Source organism: Zeus faber (genome assembly GCF_960531495.2).
Source record: "Zeus faber genome assembly, chromosome: 2".
NCBI lineage: Eukaryota > Metazoa > Chordata > Actinopteri > Zeiformes > Zeidae > Zeus > Zeus faber.
Genome location: NC_137189.1, coordinates 16,997,281 through 17,014,553, shown reverse-complemented (window position 1 = coordinate 17,014,553; position 17,273 = coordinate 16,997,281). Strand labels below are relative to the sequence as shown.

Here is a 17,273-nt window from a genome sequence, read left to right as displayed (position 1 = left end):
ATCTTCTTGCTTCCTCCACTTCCGTACCATTGATTCATTAATGTTGAAATCTCTCGCAGCTGCTCTATTCCCATGTTCTACTGCGTGACTGATAGCCTTGAGTTTAAAGTCCGCGTCGTAAGCGTGTCTCTTGACATGTGCCATTTTGGGGTCCTTATACACACACACTGAAATATTATGGTGAAGCACAGTATGTATTACTCCGCGACGCTCCTGACTACACACTGGCTTTGTAGTTTACCAAAGTCGTACTAAATCATGTTGACAGAGCGGCGTGTACCACACAAAATCGCTTCGAGGTCAGTCAGCACAACCAGAATTAATCCATATATAAGGCGCACCGGATTATAAGGCGCACTTTTTTTGAGAAAATGAAAAGCTTTTAAGTGCGCCTTATAGTCCGGAAAATACGGTACACCCAATTTTCCAACTTGGGAACCACATCCATTCCAGGTCTTTACTGGTGTTGTGGGAAAAAACAAATGGACCATCCTTGCCACATTGTTCAGAGGAATTTGTGGTCTGTGTACGTTAAATTACCTGATGCATGTTGTTACCTGATGCAATTTCTTCCTACTCATGCGAGCGCAATGCGGTGTAAGAGGGACTCATCAGATGTCACTGGCTACACATATCTCAAAAATACAGACTCAGTAGATTTGGCTAACAGATACCATGCATTATGGAGTGATTATCAAATTTATACACGTGCTCAATTCGTTTTTAAGACCATATTTTGGAATACTTACTTGCCATGATGTAACTCATGGGTTTCCAAGCTCTTAGTAGTGAACTATCCTTGATTCGTCAATTTGCAATTGATAATTGTAGAGTCTTGGATGCTGTGAGGGCTGCTCAAGTTGTGGTATGTGCTATTGTCGGAGAGGTATGTTGCACATGTCTACCACCAGAATCAGAAGGTCTTGGAAATATAACTATTGCAATTAAAACCTCAGAGAAATCGAGGAAGAGATTGTTAGAACTAACAATCTCTACAAGAAACAGGAGGTACTCAGAACTCAAAGACTTGGGAAGCTATTTCTAGGTTTTTTAGTGGTTAACCTACCATTGCATGGATCCTGAGTGTTGCTGGTCCTATCCTTGTTGTTTTACTAGTCGCCTAATATTGTGTTGTTGCTTTCCTATTTTTCGTGAATTAATTTTGAGATCTGTCTGCAGTATTCTACTGCTAACATGACCATGATTCAAAACCTGGTCAAGAATTTTACTATCTGTGCCGAGCCGGAATGAGAGAGTTCTGATTCTACATCGATCTCATCATCAGACTCTTCTGTAGCTTCCAATGACCATGTGGATTGACTGTTAACGGGAGGAATATCATGGACAGTATAAAACTAATTGCAATCTACTTCTGGTTCCAGTGAACTAAGGAACCACGGTTTCTGCATACCGCAGGACACGCCTATCCATCTTGGCCCTCTCGTCCACAGTATGGTGAAGCTCTGGGAAAATGGCCGGTCGGGTACCAACAGGTACTCGGTGAAAGGTACTCGGTTGGTGAAGAAACAAACCAAACTTGCTGAACTTTAGGCTTGGCCGATTGTGCAAAATTCCAATTACCGAACGCACGATATACGATTTTATCAGGGGGGTACATGTGCGTGGAGGTGCACGGGGGGGTGCGTGCATGCACGCTGGGGGCTTCACACATATAGAACGTAATGTAATGTGGCAAATTTCAGTTGTGTTTAAAGAAAAAATGTTTCATACATGTAGGAAACAAACTAAAATAAATAGATCTCAAATAAAAAGACCACTGCCTGAAGGAGAAACAAAAAAAGTATACTCCAGTTCTCTGAGTTAGGTTTCCATTTTTCCTTTTCCATACAAGTAAGAAACTAAGTTGCTAACTCTTGTTTCTATGAGATTATATCATATATTTCTCTATTTTATCACAAGATTTGCATATTTAACGGCAGGTACGTGTGGGTGGTGCCCGAGCACCTGCATGGACTCCACGATGCCCTTTTTATCAGGCGTGTTTTTTTTAAGCATGAATTGATATTGAGGTATCGTATTGTCTGGGCAAGATATATTCATGAGGAACACCTCATTTACCTCGCACCTCAGCGCACCTGCAATGTGCACACAGCATCTCCGCTGTGCTGCTACATTTGCCCAGAGTGGCAAAATGCCTAGAACCAGAGCTGGGGGTCCATATACCTTAATTTATTAATACATTTTTTGGCATCTGCCCCTCAAAGTCTCTGCACGTGACTGTCGAGCGGGGAAGTGAGATCGCCAGTGGTTGCTCGACAGAGCCTCCGGCCCCCCCCCACACTCCCTCTCCCACTCCTCTCTCCCTCTCCACTTCAGTTTCAGAACACGGTAAACTGCACTTACACCATTTCAATGCTCGGATGTTTCAGTCACGAACGATGGACTCCATCGTCGATCGTTAATCAGAGATTTAATAGTAAATCCGTCCAATCCTACTGCACTTAGAAGAGGAGGGGGAGGACCAGTCGGGTTCTGGGTAGCAGAGTGATATCAATATGAAATAAACCTTTTTTCAATTGTGTCCCTGTTTTAAAAAATAAAAAAAGGGAGGCTGTATAGAGGTTTTTCAAATTCCAATATTCCTATGTGTGTTTTTATATCAGTCAGGAAGGAGCCAGAAAGTCTTGGCTTGTTATGAAAGGTCTCTAGTCCAAAGCGATGGGTTATAGGTTCCAAATGTGTTTTGGTCCAATGTATGGAACTCGAACAACGATATTAGAGATATTGGTTTCTCAAGGCTATATAAGTGACTATACTGTAACTAACTATGTAACTATACTGTTCCCTTTGTTCAGGGTCAGTCCCTTGTCTCTGCTTGCCAGCGATTGAGGCTTGAACCCTGCCATATTATTAAACCTATTTTATTATTATATTTATATATTATTAAATCTATTTTGTGGTCATCATTAATTCTTCATGTCTGAGCAGAATACTTCTCAATAGGAAACACCCACTTCCTCGGGGGAGGCAAGATTTGATATTTGTAATATTATTGTGTCATCTTTTATCTTTTTCTTACTAATTTGCTCAACATATGGCATTGCGGTAAAATATGATCCATGAGTAATCCACTCCAATTGCATTTATATTGACGTGTCCATTCATTGCACATCCTTTTGAATGATAGCATCAACTGAATGACTTTATAGCCTCATTAAAAGGTCACACAGGTCATCTGGCTTTGAAGGCTCAATAAAAACAACTGACAATGGCGCGCCACTAATTACTACATAATAACTGTAAATACAGTAGTCACTAATTAGTGTACAAAAAGCTTATCACTGCCAATAAGCTACACCGCTATCAACCAGTGTGTCGGTTTTATTAATTTGTTTTTAATCCCACCTTTGTCGCCATCATTGGATATCTTGCGCAGGTCGACAAAGTGGGTTCCGATGGCAACGTCATTGACCTTATCCGAGTCTCTGATCTGGACCTTCATGCGTTTGCAGAGCGGGGGAAACATCTCAGTGAAGATGATCTGCTCATTCCAGATGGGTTCATAGCTGCTCTTCTGGACCGAGGTCTTCCCCTGGAGGGAGATAACGCTGCCTTAAATCACTCTGGTGCAATGTAACAGGAGATTATAGATTTAGGATGACATTGACAATACCTTTACCAGCCGAAATTGTTCAATTTACTACACTATAGTATCATAAATTATTGCACTATACTATTATACAATACTATACTATGCTATTATACTATGATTCTCCATTAATATTCAAAGGTATGTTAAACTATGCTCTGCTGTTCTTGTAAGCCATTCATTGTATGTTTGAAAAAAATAATTTCACAAAAAAGGATTAAATTGCCACTCTGACTTAAAATAATTACTATGCATGAACGGTTTTCTCATCTTCTCTTTAGTAATTTTACTTACTGGGAAAGAACCTCCCTCAAGGGACAGTATGTTCCTTTTTGAGTAAGATGTTATATTCTGCAAAACCCTCCAGTTCACAGATGAAGTGCATGCTGTACTAAAATAATAGAACTCGTTCAATGTTAAGGGACCTGGGAGGGAGCAAACCTTCTGCCCAGCAAACTGCACTTGAACGTAGGGGTCCACCAGGTCTCTGTTCTCCCCGATGAAGGCTTTCTTCACGTTGGCCATAATGCTGGTGTTCATTTTGGGGAGGCCCTCGGCCCGGTAGATCTTCACATAGAACCTGGCCCACTGTCTCTCTGCGGGGATGCCCTCCGGGAGCAGGAGGTTCCTGGAGAAGATGCCAGAATAATAACTCTCTACTAAAACAAATGTAATCTTCTGGAAAAAAATGGTAAATCACTAGAGGTAGATGATTGTGAAAAAATATTTATTACCATTGTAGTTCCTTACCCCTCGATATCGTCCTCGTCGGTCTCGTTGGCCTTGTGCGGGGTCTTGATGTTGTCGCCCTTCCCAACCACAGCAATGTCACACTTGATGTATCCTTTGCAGCCGGCAGTGATGTCATCGGGGTCCGACAGCATGGCCCACTTGTGGTAGAACTGGTGCTCTGCGAGGGGTGACACGATCAACTAATCAATCAAAAGCGAAGGAACAATGGAACAATCAAGGAAGCATCTCTTTTTGGATCATAATCCCAAAATATCTTATTTACCCAAACTATGCCAATCAACCATCCATCCAGTTTTGAATCATCCAGTTTTGTTCGTAATGCTTGATACTGATATGTTTGTTTTCAATCTGTTTAGTATATCACACAATTGGTGCTGTGAGGATTAAACAATAATGAAAAGGCTAACTATTCACATGGAAACCCTTTCATTTTTGGCCCAATGTGTGGATGTATAAATAAGAACCGATTTAGAATAAAGTTGAAGCTTCTGAATTTACCAGGTTGTGAGTAAACAGTCCCAACATCCAGTTTGAAAGTGCCAACCAAGGTTCCACTCCGCAGAAGATTCTTAGAGTGAATCACCTAGTCAGAAAGAGCAAAGGATGAATTATGAGCATTGTGTATAAGCTTAGAGGCGCACTGTTGTCATGGGAACGGCTTTGTTCCGAGAGGGGGAGTTTTGGGAGGATTTTTGGATTCATGCTTTTAGAAGCAGAAGGTCAGTTATAACGGCTGTGATATCCCCAAATAAGCTGAATAACTCTTACTTTCAGTGCACTTCTTGTTTATCTGCACTTTGGTGAGTTTGCTTGGAATATACTTACCGAGAGTTTGATGATCTTGTCGAACATCACGTCCGGCGGGACGTGGAAGTCAAACACAAAGTACTACAGCGGGAAGGAAATATGAGGCAATTTGTTATGTAGTGCAGAATTATCTATTACTCAGCACTTCGTCTCATCTAAACTTTGTATGTTGCACCTTTACTATCACGTGGATGTTCTGTGAGCACAGCACAGTTAATCCTTGATTAGGGCTCTTTGAGTTCTGCATTAGAAGAGATGATGTAAGGAAGATATGCAAAGGACATCTTCACAGGGCAGAAATGAAAATCAGAAGGCAGAGAGTCTCCGATAATTTCATTTTTGATTCTCTCATTTTCAGGATATAATATGTCTTGTCATGGTTTTTCTTTTCACATGAGTAATGCATTACTCCTTCGGAAGAGCTTGCCATTTCAACATTTACTCCGTAGAATTTGTTCCATCAAAGTTGAGAATACCACACGTTATCAGGGAAGCACCGAAGCTGGGAAAAAGCTCATTAGGCAAAAGGTCAAGTCATTAAGATTTCTTTACTTGTCATTTCTCAGCACTCGCATACATCCTCAACACCTTAGGAGCAGTGTGCAGCCACAGTGCAGTGCCCAGGGACCAACTCCAGCTCTTCTTGCCAGTGCCTTGGTCAGGGGCACCGGCAGGGGTATTAACCCCTAACACACATGTCTTTTGCTGGTGGGAGGTAACCGGTCCACCTGGCGGTAACCCACGCAAACACGAGAACATACAAATTCCAGACAGAAAGGACCTGGGACGGGAAGGGTTTGAACCCAGGACCTTCTTGCTGCGACGCAACAGTGCCATCACTGTTGCCACCGTGCTGTCATGTGTACAACAGGAAAAATGAAAGGTCTAAATAATCCCTGACAAAGGGTGTTATTTTGCAAGAATGGCTGTCTGGCTGCATATTATCCCACTTATGTCTTGTAACTTATAATAAAGATAGGTTTTATGAAGATGTAGTGTAGTTTGGGTTGAATTACCTAAGAATGAGTCTTACCTCATTGTAATATGGGCAGTTTGTAGACTCCTTCATAGAAGTGTACTTCTTATCGTCCCCAATCTCCACACACACCACCGGGTCCATGTTGAGGCCCACGAGCTGTCTGGCCTCAATCACTGTGATGCTAATCTGATGGAGAACATGAGGAAGTACATTTTACTATGTAAAGTGAAACAAAGTGCTGCTAATCCAGCTGTTATTATTCCAGATATTATGTGCGCTGTTATGACTAGTCACGCAACTAGCCAGTCATTACCCTAATAAGAAGGAAAATCATTACGTATTTATTTCAGTCTGAGAAACCCCTATTGATCCCCACGCCAGGCAGTCATTACACTGACACATTACTGGCCCAGGTGCTTGTGATTTTCCGTGAGAACTCCCCAGTTCAAATTGAACCCGGCATATGAAAGAGCGCTCAGTGAGACAAACACAGTCTAAAGGTTTAAAGAGCCAAGCGGTTTCCCATGGCTTAATTATCCCTCTGTCGGGGAAGACAGAGGGGGGAAAGAAATACAGAGGAATAAAAAAGGAACAGAAAAACAAGACATCTGCTGCTACGCCTCAGCCAAACAAAGTGATGTCGGCTGCTGTCTGCCGTGGCAGACAGGGCTGAAGCTGCATTCCAGAGTTGGAGCGCGACACTAATTTCTTCCAGCGATGCAACCGCTAATAGCAATCCCACATCTTTTGATTTCTCAATACTAGCACCTCTCCTTCCAAACCAACACTAACTAAATGAAAACAATAAGCTCCAGTCTGAGGCAACCCTATGTCAACAATGAATAATCTATCTTGCATTAGTATGTTGTCTTCAGAAGAGCCTTTTTTATGTATCACAGTCCCACAAACAGTACAATGATCAAACCTTTGAAGAATTGTCACCATTACAAAGCTGATTTGAATAATTAAAATAATGAGACAATTCCTGGTGAAAGTGTAAAAGTGCGCTGGCACTGTGTGTGTGTGTGTGTGTGTGTGTGTGTGTGTGCGTGCGTGCGTGCGTGCGTGCGTGCGTGCGTGTGTGTGTTTGGGCTAACTCTGTGTGTGTGTGCATAGCTATGTATGTATGTACTGTATGTGCAGGGCTATGTGGGGAATTCCCCTAATATATTTACAAACTGTATTATGATGTATCCATGACGACTGGATTTCTTTGCCGCACTCATGGGCCAAAAGTTGGCACAAAAATTTGAATATTTTGTAAACCACAAGGCGAAAACTTGTACTAAGGTATAGCACACAAGAGGTTGTATTGATATATTTTGCCTGTATGTGGCTCGAAAACTGTGGGCGGAGTGGTGCAGTGAAATGTGGCTTCAATAATGTGCAACAGTAAGTGTCCGACGGGGCCAGATAATTAACTAATTTTTATGAGATGTACTCTTTGTTTACAAAAAAATAGTTACACCTACATACACATACATAGCTGAAGAAACAAACAGATATCTGGAGAGATATCTGTCCATACGTCATTAGTAAATGTGACACATTAAATAGTAACCACAACATCATCTACATTTCTACATACATACATCTAACATGTTTACCTAGTAAAATAGATGAAAAACACATGCTATAAAGTGTTATTCTTATTTATATCAGAAACATTTGAAATTGGCTTAAAAATACAGACAAAGTCCCATATCTCTGATGCACGGTGCTGAGTGGGTTTTCACGATATGGGTCAAGAGAGATAGAAAGACATAGAAAGACATGGACATCATATTGCAGCATATCTGCATGCCTTTGTTCATGTATAGAACACTGAAAACACACACACACACACACACACACACACACACACACACACACACACACACACACACACACACACACAGACACACACACACACACATACACACACACACACCGACCTGATAATCCACTGGTCTCCCAGAGCTGGGCTCCATCTTGATATCTGGTTTTGACCTAGAGGAATTGGAATACAGCGCAGTGTGGTCCACTTCAGCAGCAGAATACAGTTTAGCCTTTGAGGAAAATAACTTTTCTATGAGTCAACATATATGTAAATGTACACCTGTTTATAGCATTTCAAGTTCGAGACGCACACTTCTGTTTATTTCATGTAATAGACCGAGGTTTGACTTTATGCTTCAGTTTGTATAGATAGATTTTGTCTGAATCATGGAAAATACTATAAAATCTATGTTAATTTGAATGATTACATTTCTGGGAATTTTTTGGGGTGTGCATATGCGTGTGTATTTGAGAGAGAAAGACAATTCATATACAAGACAATTCACATCTTCCTATACGTAGATCGACCTCTTATTGGAGACGTTGGTGGTGACTGCGGTGACGGACGCCAGGGAAATGGTGTCCGGGTCCAGGGTTCCTGCCAGACGGATGGCCTTCCTATCCAAGTCCTCCATCTCCAAGATCGCCGGCTCATCTACATTATCAAACATTCACATGGAGCAGGTCATTCTGGTTAGAACTTCACAGGACTTTTGCCATTATTGGGTTAAAATGTTTAAATTTGCCAATTTCCAAGCACCAAATGAATGGTGTTTCAATTCTGAGCCACACTGGGAATTACAGTTATTATGTTTCTTTCCCCAGTAGGTTCCACCATTTACCTCCTTTCTTGTGATCGTCTTTGGAGCTCTTGATCTTGCCGAGCTTCATGGCCGAAAACACTCCTTTCCCAGCTCTGGTACCGATGAAGGAGAGAGGAACAGGAAGAGCAAAAGGACTGGTGTGATGAAGGGGGACTAAATTATGATTGACCGCTGATCAGTATCTTGGCTCAACCAGCTCCAACACCCCACGTTCCTCATAAAGAGAAAAATTCACTTGGATTTCTTCTTGAATAGTTGTAAGGCATCATGATGGTGTTATAACAGCCCAGGGAACATATCACAGACTTAATAATTGAATGATAGGAAATCCTAATACTCTACATGTACAGTATGAGTATGAGTTATGAGGCTCAACACCATCACCGTTTTTGTCTCCATTAATCATATACATCTTCATAACCCAACAGGGCCATTCATTGCCTCCAGTATCCTCAAACAAGTTATATTAATCCCTGGTAACCCCTCCACCTCTCGGTCCCCAAACCATCCACAATGTTCCAGAGCCTCAATCACAAAACAAGAGTATCCAATGGCTTCACAGTGATATTATCTGGATCGCATATCAGTAGAACCACAAAGGGACGGTGATGTCACTGCACGGAACGACAAATGAGGGGCCTTAATAATTAAAAACAAGCGTGACCGTCCAATTTGGCGCGGATATGGATACACCTCGAGGAAATTAATGAATGGGAGGGTTTTTCTTATTTTCCTTCTCATGCGTTTCGGAGAGGCTGCAGGCGCCAGAGTTCGATTTCTTCTTTGATCTTCCTCCCGTTATTCCGGTGGAACTCTCTCCGTGGAAACTAAGATGGAAAGATATACTGCAGTGGCGCTTCACAGAAATGGCGACCTAGATTTTGTTTGATAGTGCGGAGCAGAGGCTGAGTGATTGCTGTTGGCGACGTCAAAACAGACTTGGGAAATGAATCTTGCTTGCGTTACAAACTACTGTCAACGGAGACTAAGCAGTTGCTTGTCAACTCAAAGTAAAAGCTTTCCTTCCCTCTGTTCCAATCAAGGCCCGAGATACTGGAAGCTAAGCCTCGCTGAACATCAACTTCCCACGTCTATGAAGCAAAGATTCAAGCGTAAACATTTCCATATCGCTGACAAGTTTTTCTAACTTTTGTTAATCCAATGAAAATATCTGTTGACCCCCAAAAAAAGGTTTGAGCTCACCATTCATTAAGTGCATATTCAAGGAAGACAAAATGAAGAAATTGAACCAAATCCAAATCTTAACCTTGGCCATTGCTTAGCCAACGGCGTAATGTTCTTTTACTCTCGCTACCAAAAGAGGAATTAGCTTCGTACCTACCACATAAAAAACACCACTGGTCCCACACCTGACACACAAGGAGAGAAGTGGTCACTCTCCTTAAAAAGGTGCCCCTTCAAAATTCCTTCTCAGCTAAAGTTCCATGTTCTTCTGATATCACGGGTACAGCGAGATGAGCAGGCTCGATGGGGTCTAAGAGTTGTACGTGTGACAACGCTGTTGGGTGAAGAGGAGGGAGCAAGGTGGAGGGAGAGAGACGGAGGTTTGACAGTTGGAGATGAAGTTGGAGCAGAGGGGAGGGAGCTGCAGCCACTAAAGGTTCACAGAGGACAAGAAGAGTCCATACGGTAGACTAGGGCTGGGCCATATTGACATAATCAAATATCACAATATTTTATGATGAATACCTTGAAACAGATGACTATATAGATAGACTACTATATTTACACACAGTAAATCATTAGTAATGACCAAGCAGGTAGAGGCGTGGTAAGAACACCTATAAGAGTGGATGTAGATCAGAAAAATGAATTTTTTAAGTAAATCATAATGAATTACGATTAATCACTTGTTGTTTGTGCAATTAATTGGGATTAATCTCAATTAAAAAATGTACTCAAATTTGACCCTAACTAAAGAATTTCTGAGATATTACACTTTGAAAGTTGTATGTAACTGTGTGTAACAGTGGCTCTCAGCGCTGCCGCTGCCGTAAAACAGCAGCTCATTCCGAGTAAGCGAGGAGCCACTCTCGCTTGTGAGTAATAGTCGTAAAGGAGAATCTGTAGAAATTGGGAGTTTTCCATGAAACATTAATTAACGAGAGCACAACAGTAGTCAACATAAAAAATGGTAGAGTCTTGGAAGGGACAGTTGGCCAGCTGCTTTCTCCATCATTTAACAATAGAGAGTGAAAGTACTGTAAAACGGGCACACAAGCGTTTGGGCTTAGAACGAGAAATCAGTTAATGCCGTTAATGGCTTTTAGGAGCTTTTTCCTAAACCCTAAAGAGTTCCCCCCTCGCAGTTCCTTGCCTAAACACAGAAAAGTCTTCCTCTCTTTCACCCACAGCAGAGTCAACACCAAAGGATTATCAGCGTCACTCTCTCTCACAATCTCCAACCTGCCTGAGGAGTCTAAACTTCAAAAGAAAGCGGGAAACCAGCGGGAACATGGCCGTCGCTCCGCTCTTGAGAGGCTTGTGTTCCTTCTCTGAGGTGATAAATACTGGTACAGAGATGTGATGGGGGGAGAGAAACCCAGACTACTTCCCCTGTGGAGGGATCCATAGAAAAAAAGCGATCAGCGCAAAGTAATAGCCCGAGTCCCAATTATTCTACTACAGAAGACAGTCAATATTATCATCAGTGGAGTAAGGGGGATGGAACACGCAGCTTGTGGCAGGGCTTTGCTAGTAGTGCAGCTGATGCCCCTTTCGCTGGAACAGTACTTGTTAGAAGAAAAAGAAAAGGGAAGGAACCAAACTAGTGGAGTAGTATCTCTATTCTTACCCGTCTTTGCCTCTGAAAAGCTTATCCTCTCCTTTGCTGCAGCAAAGTGGGAATGCCAAAAGAAAACCTCAGCACTCATCGTCAAGCTCACATCTGAGATGAATTTTTAAAGACATCAGTGATTCTTCTCAGTTTTGTTTTTAAAGTGGAGCCAATTTTCAATTGTCCTGATGGTAGGATGAGTGAGTGAGTGAGTGAGTGAGTGAGTGAGTGAGCGAGTGAGTGAGTGAGTGAGGGATTAAAAAACATAAAGATTCAAAGTCCAAAATAAGAATAAAAATTCTGGGCTTTTAAATCGGCATTTAAACACTGAAAACCGAAAAATCTAAGATTGTATTAGACATCATTCGGAAAAATAGAATATGATTTATGGAAAGTATTTGCTCTTGAAAAAACAAACATAGAAATAGGGACGAGGTACAGTGATATACAGATGCACCTTGTGCTATTTTTGGGATAATAGCAGCACTTTCTACATAATAAACTCTAGCCAGACTACCTTTCCATCCATTAGGACGCTTCACAGACAGCTAGCGCTGTCTGTGTGACGAGGTGTGAATCTGTGAGTCTTTATGTGTGTGCATGTGTGTGTGTGTGTGTGTGTGTGTGTGTGTGTGTCTGTTTGTGTGTGTGTGTGTGTGTGTGTGTGTGTGTGTGTGTGTGTGTGTGTGTGTGTGCGTGTGTGTGTGTGTGTGTGTGTGTGTGTGTGTACCTGGAATCCATGCCCCCTCTGCAATAGAATAGCAAACAATTGCACTAAATTATCTAACAAAAATGTGCAATATGAATGTGTGTGTGCACGCGCACGCGCTTGTGTCTGAAAATCAATAATACAGTACATGCAAGCATGAATAAATTTGCCTGAATAGCTGTGCAAATTACATTGAGGAGATTATTCAGCATAATCAAGCTGAATAATCTTCATGTTAATAGGCTCTGAAGTGCGCGGAGTGAGTGGATTAATTCAAATCACCCCCTCTCTAATGCCGCCGCGGGCCAGCTTTACAGCCACGACAATCACGTCATTTCAAAGGAGTTACATATGTAGCTCAAAACTTGTTCAAACACAGTTAAACATTAACATTATTAACCAGGAATTGGTGAGGGTCACCACAGATGAAGAGTGAATAAATAACAGTAAACTCAAAGAACCGTCATTCATCTCATCATTCATTCATCTAGGATTTAAAGTATTCTGTGCATTCTGTGTTCTGTCTAGGCATTATGCTGTGTGTCTGTGTGTGTGTGTGTGTGTGTGTGTGTGTGTGTGTGTGTGTGTGTGTGTGTGTGTGTGTGTGTGTGTGTGTGTGTGTGTGTGTGTGTGTGTGTGTGTGGGTGTGTGTGGGTGTGTGTGCGTGCGCGTGCGCATGGGGGTGGGTGGGGGCGGTTGGACACACCCTGCATTATTTGGATAGTGTCACAGCCAAACAAATGGGGGAAAATTTTATATAAATAAATAAGGAGGAAGATGAGGAGGAGGAGGGAAAAAAACAAGAGGCCAGTGATATATAATTCATCAACATTTACTGATATGCTGTACGTTCTGCTCCGAGGGCTCGTCTCAATGGAAAGAACGAGATACTGCGGCCCAGGTGTTCTCACATCACACAGAACCAAACATGCGCACATGCACATTCAGATTCACACACACACACACAGAGACAGACAGACACACACACACACACACACACACACATGAACTTGAACACACACACACACACACACACACACACACACAAAATCCTTTCAACATCTGAAGAATTGGTATCCCTAGACTTTGGCTGCACAAAAATTGGGTGAAGATAAAAAAGGAAAACAGAAAAAGTCCAGAATAAGCACAGCCAGACTGCCTCTACCTCTTCCCACTTCCCCTTTCTCCCTTTTCTCTTGCTCCAAGAAAAGCTGCTGAGTGCTCTGCAGTGTCCTTATCCGAAATAGTGAGAGAGACATTGGAGAAAAACTTGGGACATTAAACTACTTGGTAAGAACGGTGTCCTTTTTTCTGGCTCCGAAACATTAGGTATCTCGTCTTTTAAGTATTCAAAACATTTTTTTATGTGTTTATGATTTCATTTTTTGTGGGTTACTGCCTGATTTTCCCGAGGATATTTTGCGCAAATTAATCTAGTCAACAAATCTCCCTGACTGTGCTTTTTGGGGAGTTTTTGCTTGCTACACTCATTAGTGTCACGTAGTTAGTGTCTAATGCATATTTAACATGCCCAAGAAAAAAACTCCTTTGAGCATCTTTGGCCTACATTTTATAAACAAAGCACAAAATAAGTCTCTCAGTGTGTTTGTGTGTGTGTGTGTGTGTGTGTGTGTGTGTGTGTGTGTGCCTTTAAAAGAAAGACAGTCAGTGTGTTTGTATGCACATTAAAGTTCCGATTTCAATTTTCATATTTGAGAATTTTAAATATCGGAACTGTCACGTAAACACTGTGTGGCAAATTCACAAGGAATGAATTGCGGCAGCTAATAGCACAATGAATTGAGCATCAATTGCGCCCGCTATCCGCGTAGTCGTTGTGTCCGATTCACAAAAGATAGTGCGCTATTGATATACCAGTGCAAACACACCCGTAAAGTTTTGCTGCTGAGTGCAATTTGCTCTTCTTTTGCGGTATCTCATCGCATTTATCCATGTGGCAAAGGTAAATAAGAGCAATCGCCAGCACCCCCAATGTTTAACTTGACAGGTATGCTGTGATAGCACAGGGAACGGATCGGCAATGCTGCCTTTATTTTTGTCCGCACATTTACCACCAGCTCTCTACAGACGGTAATAGTGTCACTCTACCTGCATGTGGCTATTAGCGTGTTTGTGAATTTGACGCTATTTGCAATGAGGCTCCTTTGCATACAAAGGGGCCAATTTTGCAACAAACGAATGAATAATACCAAATTTAAACAAGTGCAAATAACACAGGCGCACCGAGACACTGTTTGCATGGCAGCGCAGTTAGCATTTCACCGTTTAAGCGGCCACAGAAGCCGCACTCCTTTTGTGAATTTGCCCCTGTATTTGTAATACCTGATCCAAATAAGGGCCGGAGAATATTCGATTGACATACCGAGATGATATGATCCAATATTAACATTGCATACACATTGATTGAGCAGTTGGTTAAAGACATATTGATTGAAATGATGACAAAGCACGTAAACACCTAAATCACAACGTCATCTAATTCTGGTTACTCCACTTACTTTGATTAACGCATGCAAACCTACTGACGAAGTAGGAACAGAAAACAAGGGAAGGGCGTACATTAGGAGAATGCAGAGACAGAGTTTCTGGTTATGAGAACATCATAACCAGGCTGTCTAAGAATCCCACACAACGCTTGAAACTTTAATCCCACTGAGCCGGGAAAAGCACTGTTGCATATTTCACTCTGTTATTGCATCAAGCTTTGAGCCTCTACCAAATCATGGGCTCGACTGTATCGGGAGGGAAGAAATCTTCCTCTGTTCACAGCATCCAAATCGCAGAGATTCCAGCAGCAGGGGCTTTAGCTATAATCCTATTAATGACACAATCTAAATCCTCTCATAATAAGTAAGGGATAGTAAGGAATTATTATGTAGTCCAAACACAATAGGGACAAAGCAAGACTTTGGTCATTTGGTTGAATTTCTTTGTTAGAGGCTTCTTCCTGCATGCGTTGGGTGTGGATTTTTGCAGTGGGCAGTACAGTGGGTTGGGGGGAGAATCCATTCCATGCTCATGGAATGGATTCTGGTACCAGTGGAAGTGACAGTTTGTGGGGTTGGTTTACCATAAGGAAGGGGGCTTTTGCTGAGAGGAAAGTGGACATATCGGAGCAAATGCAAAGTTTATTTTTATTATCACACAGAGAAGAAAGATCAGACACTGAAGCACTGCAAGCCACTGCAAGCCACCGCAAAGCTGAGACATAGACCCCAAAACAGAGGAAAGCTGCATTAAAACAAGTTATGTCAATAATATGACCTCTTAACTCTAAAACTGTCAAAAGGACTGTTGATGTTTTATTCAAGTCCCACCACACTACAGAGAATATAGTTATGTTCACAGTATACAGTATACTAAGCAAACTTGGTATGCTCTCCAAAGCCAATATTCTTTTATTCTTTATTTTTTGCCGCAGTTCTTAGTCGCTCAACACTGCAGCTGTTGGTACAAGAGCCAACCTCCATCTGAACAAACGGAAAAACAAATGATCTGAGAGATGAAACGCTGCAGAGCACCAGCATCAAAGTACAATACCACTCGATGCATCATCAACAGGCTCCATCAACAACCTTTGAAGGCACAAAGCTTTCATACCGGCTGCCGGGTATACCACACATTTAAAACAGCTCAAATAAATAAATCAGTACTATTCCTCTTGGCTCAGGCTAATTTGTCCACTATAAATGCAAATGTCATATTGTGCAAATGTTGGTGGCTATATTTAGAATACAGACCACACTGTTTACATGACTAAGCATCGGTTTTTACCGGTTCATGAAGGGTTTCCCCCAAGAACATTGCTTCCTCTCTGATTTTGGCATTGCAAAGTTGATTAATGATCCCGCCGTCAAGGATATTAGAGGATCTGATCATGCAGATCTTTTATTCATCTCCTGTACTTTGATATCCAAAGATTAAGTGGCAACTATACTACGAAGAGAGATAAGAGAGAGGGGGAGACGGGTAACTTTAGCCACTTCCCGAGGAGTGACAAGAGTTAAGCTCTGATCAGGACAGACCATCATGATTGAACATTGAACCTACTCTGAGGTTCTAGTACATACTGGCTGACCAAGCAACTCCTTTTCGACTTTCCCTTTGTAAGCATATTCATAAAAGCTCAAAAAGGTCAATTATAATAAATATCTGTGGATGTATCAACACTTCTAAGATAGCCGCTCATGAATAACTAAAGATGCAGGATAATTTAGTGTTTTATTGATTTAGTGCCTGTTATGCATTTACAGTACGCATATACTGTATTACGCACTTCGGAAATAATTACACGTGCATGGATACGTAATGCCTTTAGGCTCCACAGTTCTATAGGGATTGCTCAGTCTTACTGGTCAGTCAAATTTCAAATTTAGACATTTAAAAATGGGTATACCGTCAATTGTGATATATGCAATGGTGTTGATTACTCTTTTAATTCTTTAAATTTATTCATTATGAAGTTGAGGGGTGAATTCAAACTTTCCAGCTCTTATCTGATGAAGCAAACATGCTAATAACTGAAGTGGTACAGTAGACTTAGCCGTTTGATTGTCACCTCAACGGTCCTGGCGAGGCTCAATCGCGGTCATCAGACTTTGTCGAGCCGGCTTTTCCAAAAGAAAACCGCTGAATGTGTTAAGCTCCTGTCACAGGGAATGTGTTCCGTCAGATGCAGGACCCAAGCCCCCCCCACACTCTGCATCCTCCTCACCAGCAGTGAAACATGCAGTGACACCAGCGTAAAGAAGGATAGGCCACGTGTCGCCAGCTCATGGAGGATGCTTTGGTGTGTGCAGATTGACACCTCTAGAGTGGTTTGTAGCAGAGAATGAGCAGGCTGGATCTTTCTGAACATTAATCTCCATCTCTTCACTTCACGGTTTGAGAAATGCTAAATATCTCCTCGCCCCGCTAAGTCGGACTCAAACCATTACAGAGTCGGCTGTTACGGA

General features: G+C 41.9%; 1 protein-coding gene across 2 annotated transcripts in view; it reads right to left on the bottom strand.

The window, feature by feature from the left end:
* Nucleotides 1–17,273, bottom strand: part of otofa (otoferlin a) — a gene marked incomplete at both ends in the record, with an annotated part of 92,837 nt that overhangs the window by 31,282 nt on the left and 44,282 nt on the right. For both annotated transcript variants that reach the window (XM_079996979.1, XM_079996978.1), the window contains 9 exons: nucleotides 3,367–3,553; nucleotides 4,052–4,238; nucleotides 4,361–4,520; nucleotides 4,862–4,946; nucleotides 5,189–5,251; nucleotides 6,204–6,335; nucleotides 8,084–8,138; nucleotides 8,496–8,622; nucleotides 8,810–8,883. In XM_079996979.1, the coding sequence (XP_079853105.1) occupies nucleotides 3,367–3,553; nucleotides 4,052–4,238; nucleotides 4,361–4,520; nucleotides 4,862–4,946; nucleotides 5,189–5,251; nucleotides 6,204–6,335; nucleotides 8,084–8,138; nucleotides 8,496–8,622; nucleotides 8,810–8,883 (1,070 nt within the window). The remainder of the gene's footprint in view (nucleotides 1–3,366; nucleotides 3,554–4,051; nucleotides 4,239–4,360; nucleotides 4,521–4,861; nucleotides 4,947–5,188; nucleotides 5,252–6,203; nucleotides 6,336–8,083; nucleotides 8,139–8,495; nucleotides 8,623–8,809; nucleotides 8,884–17,273) is intronic.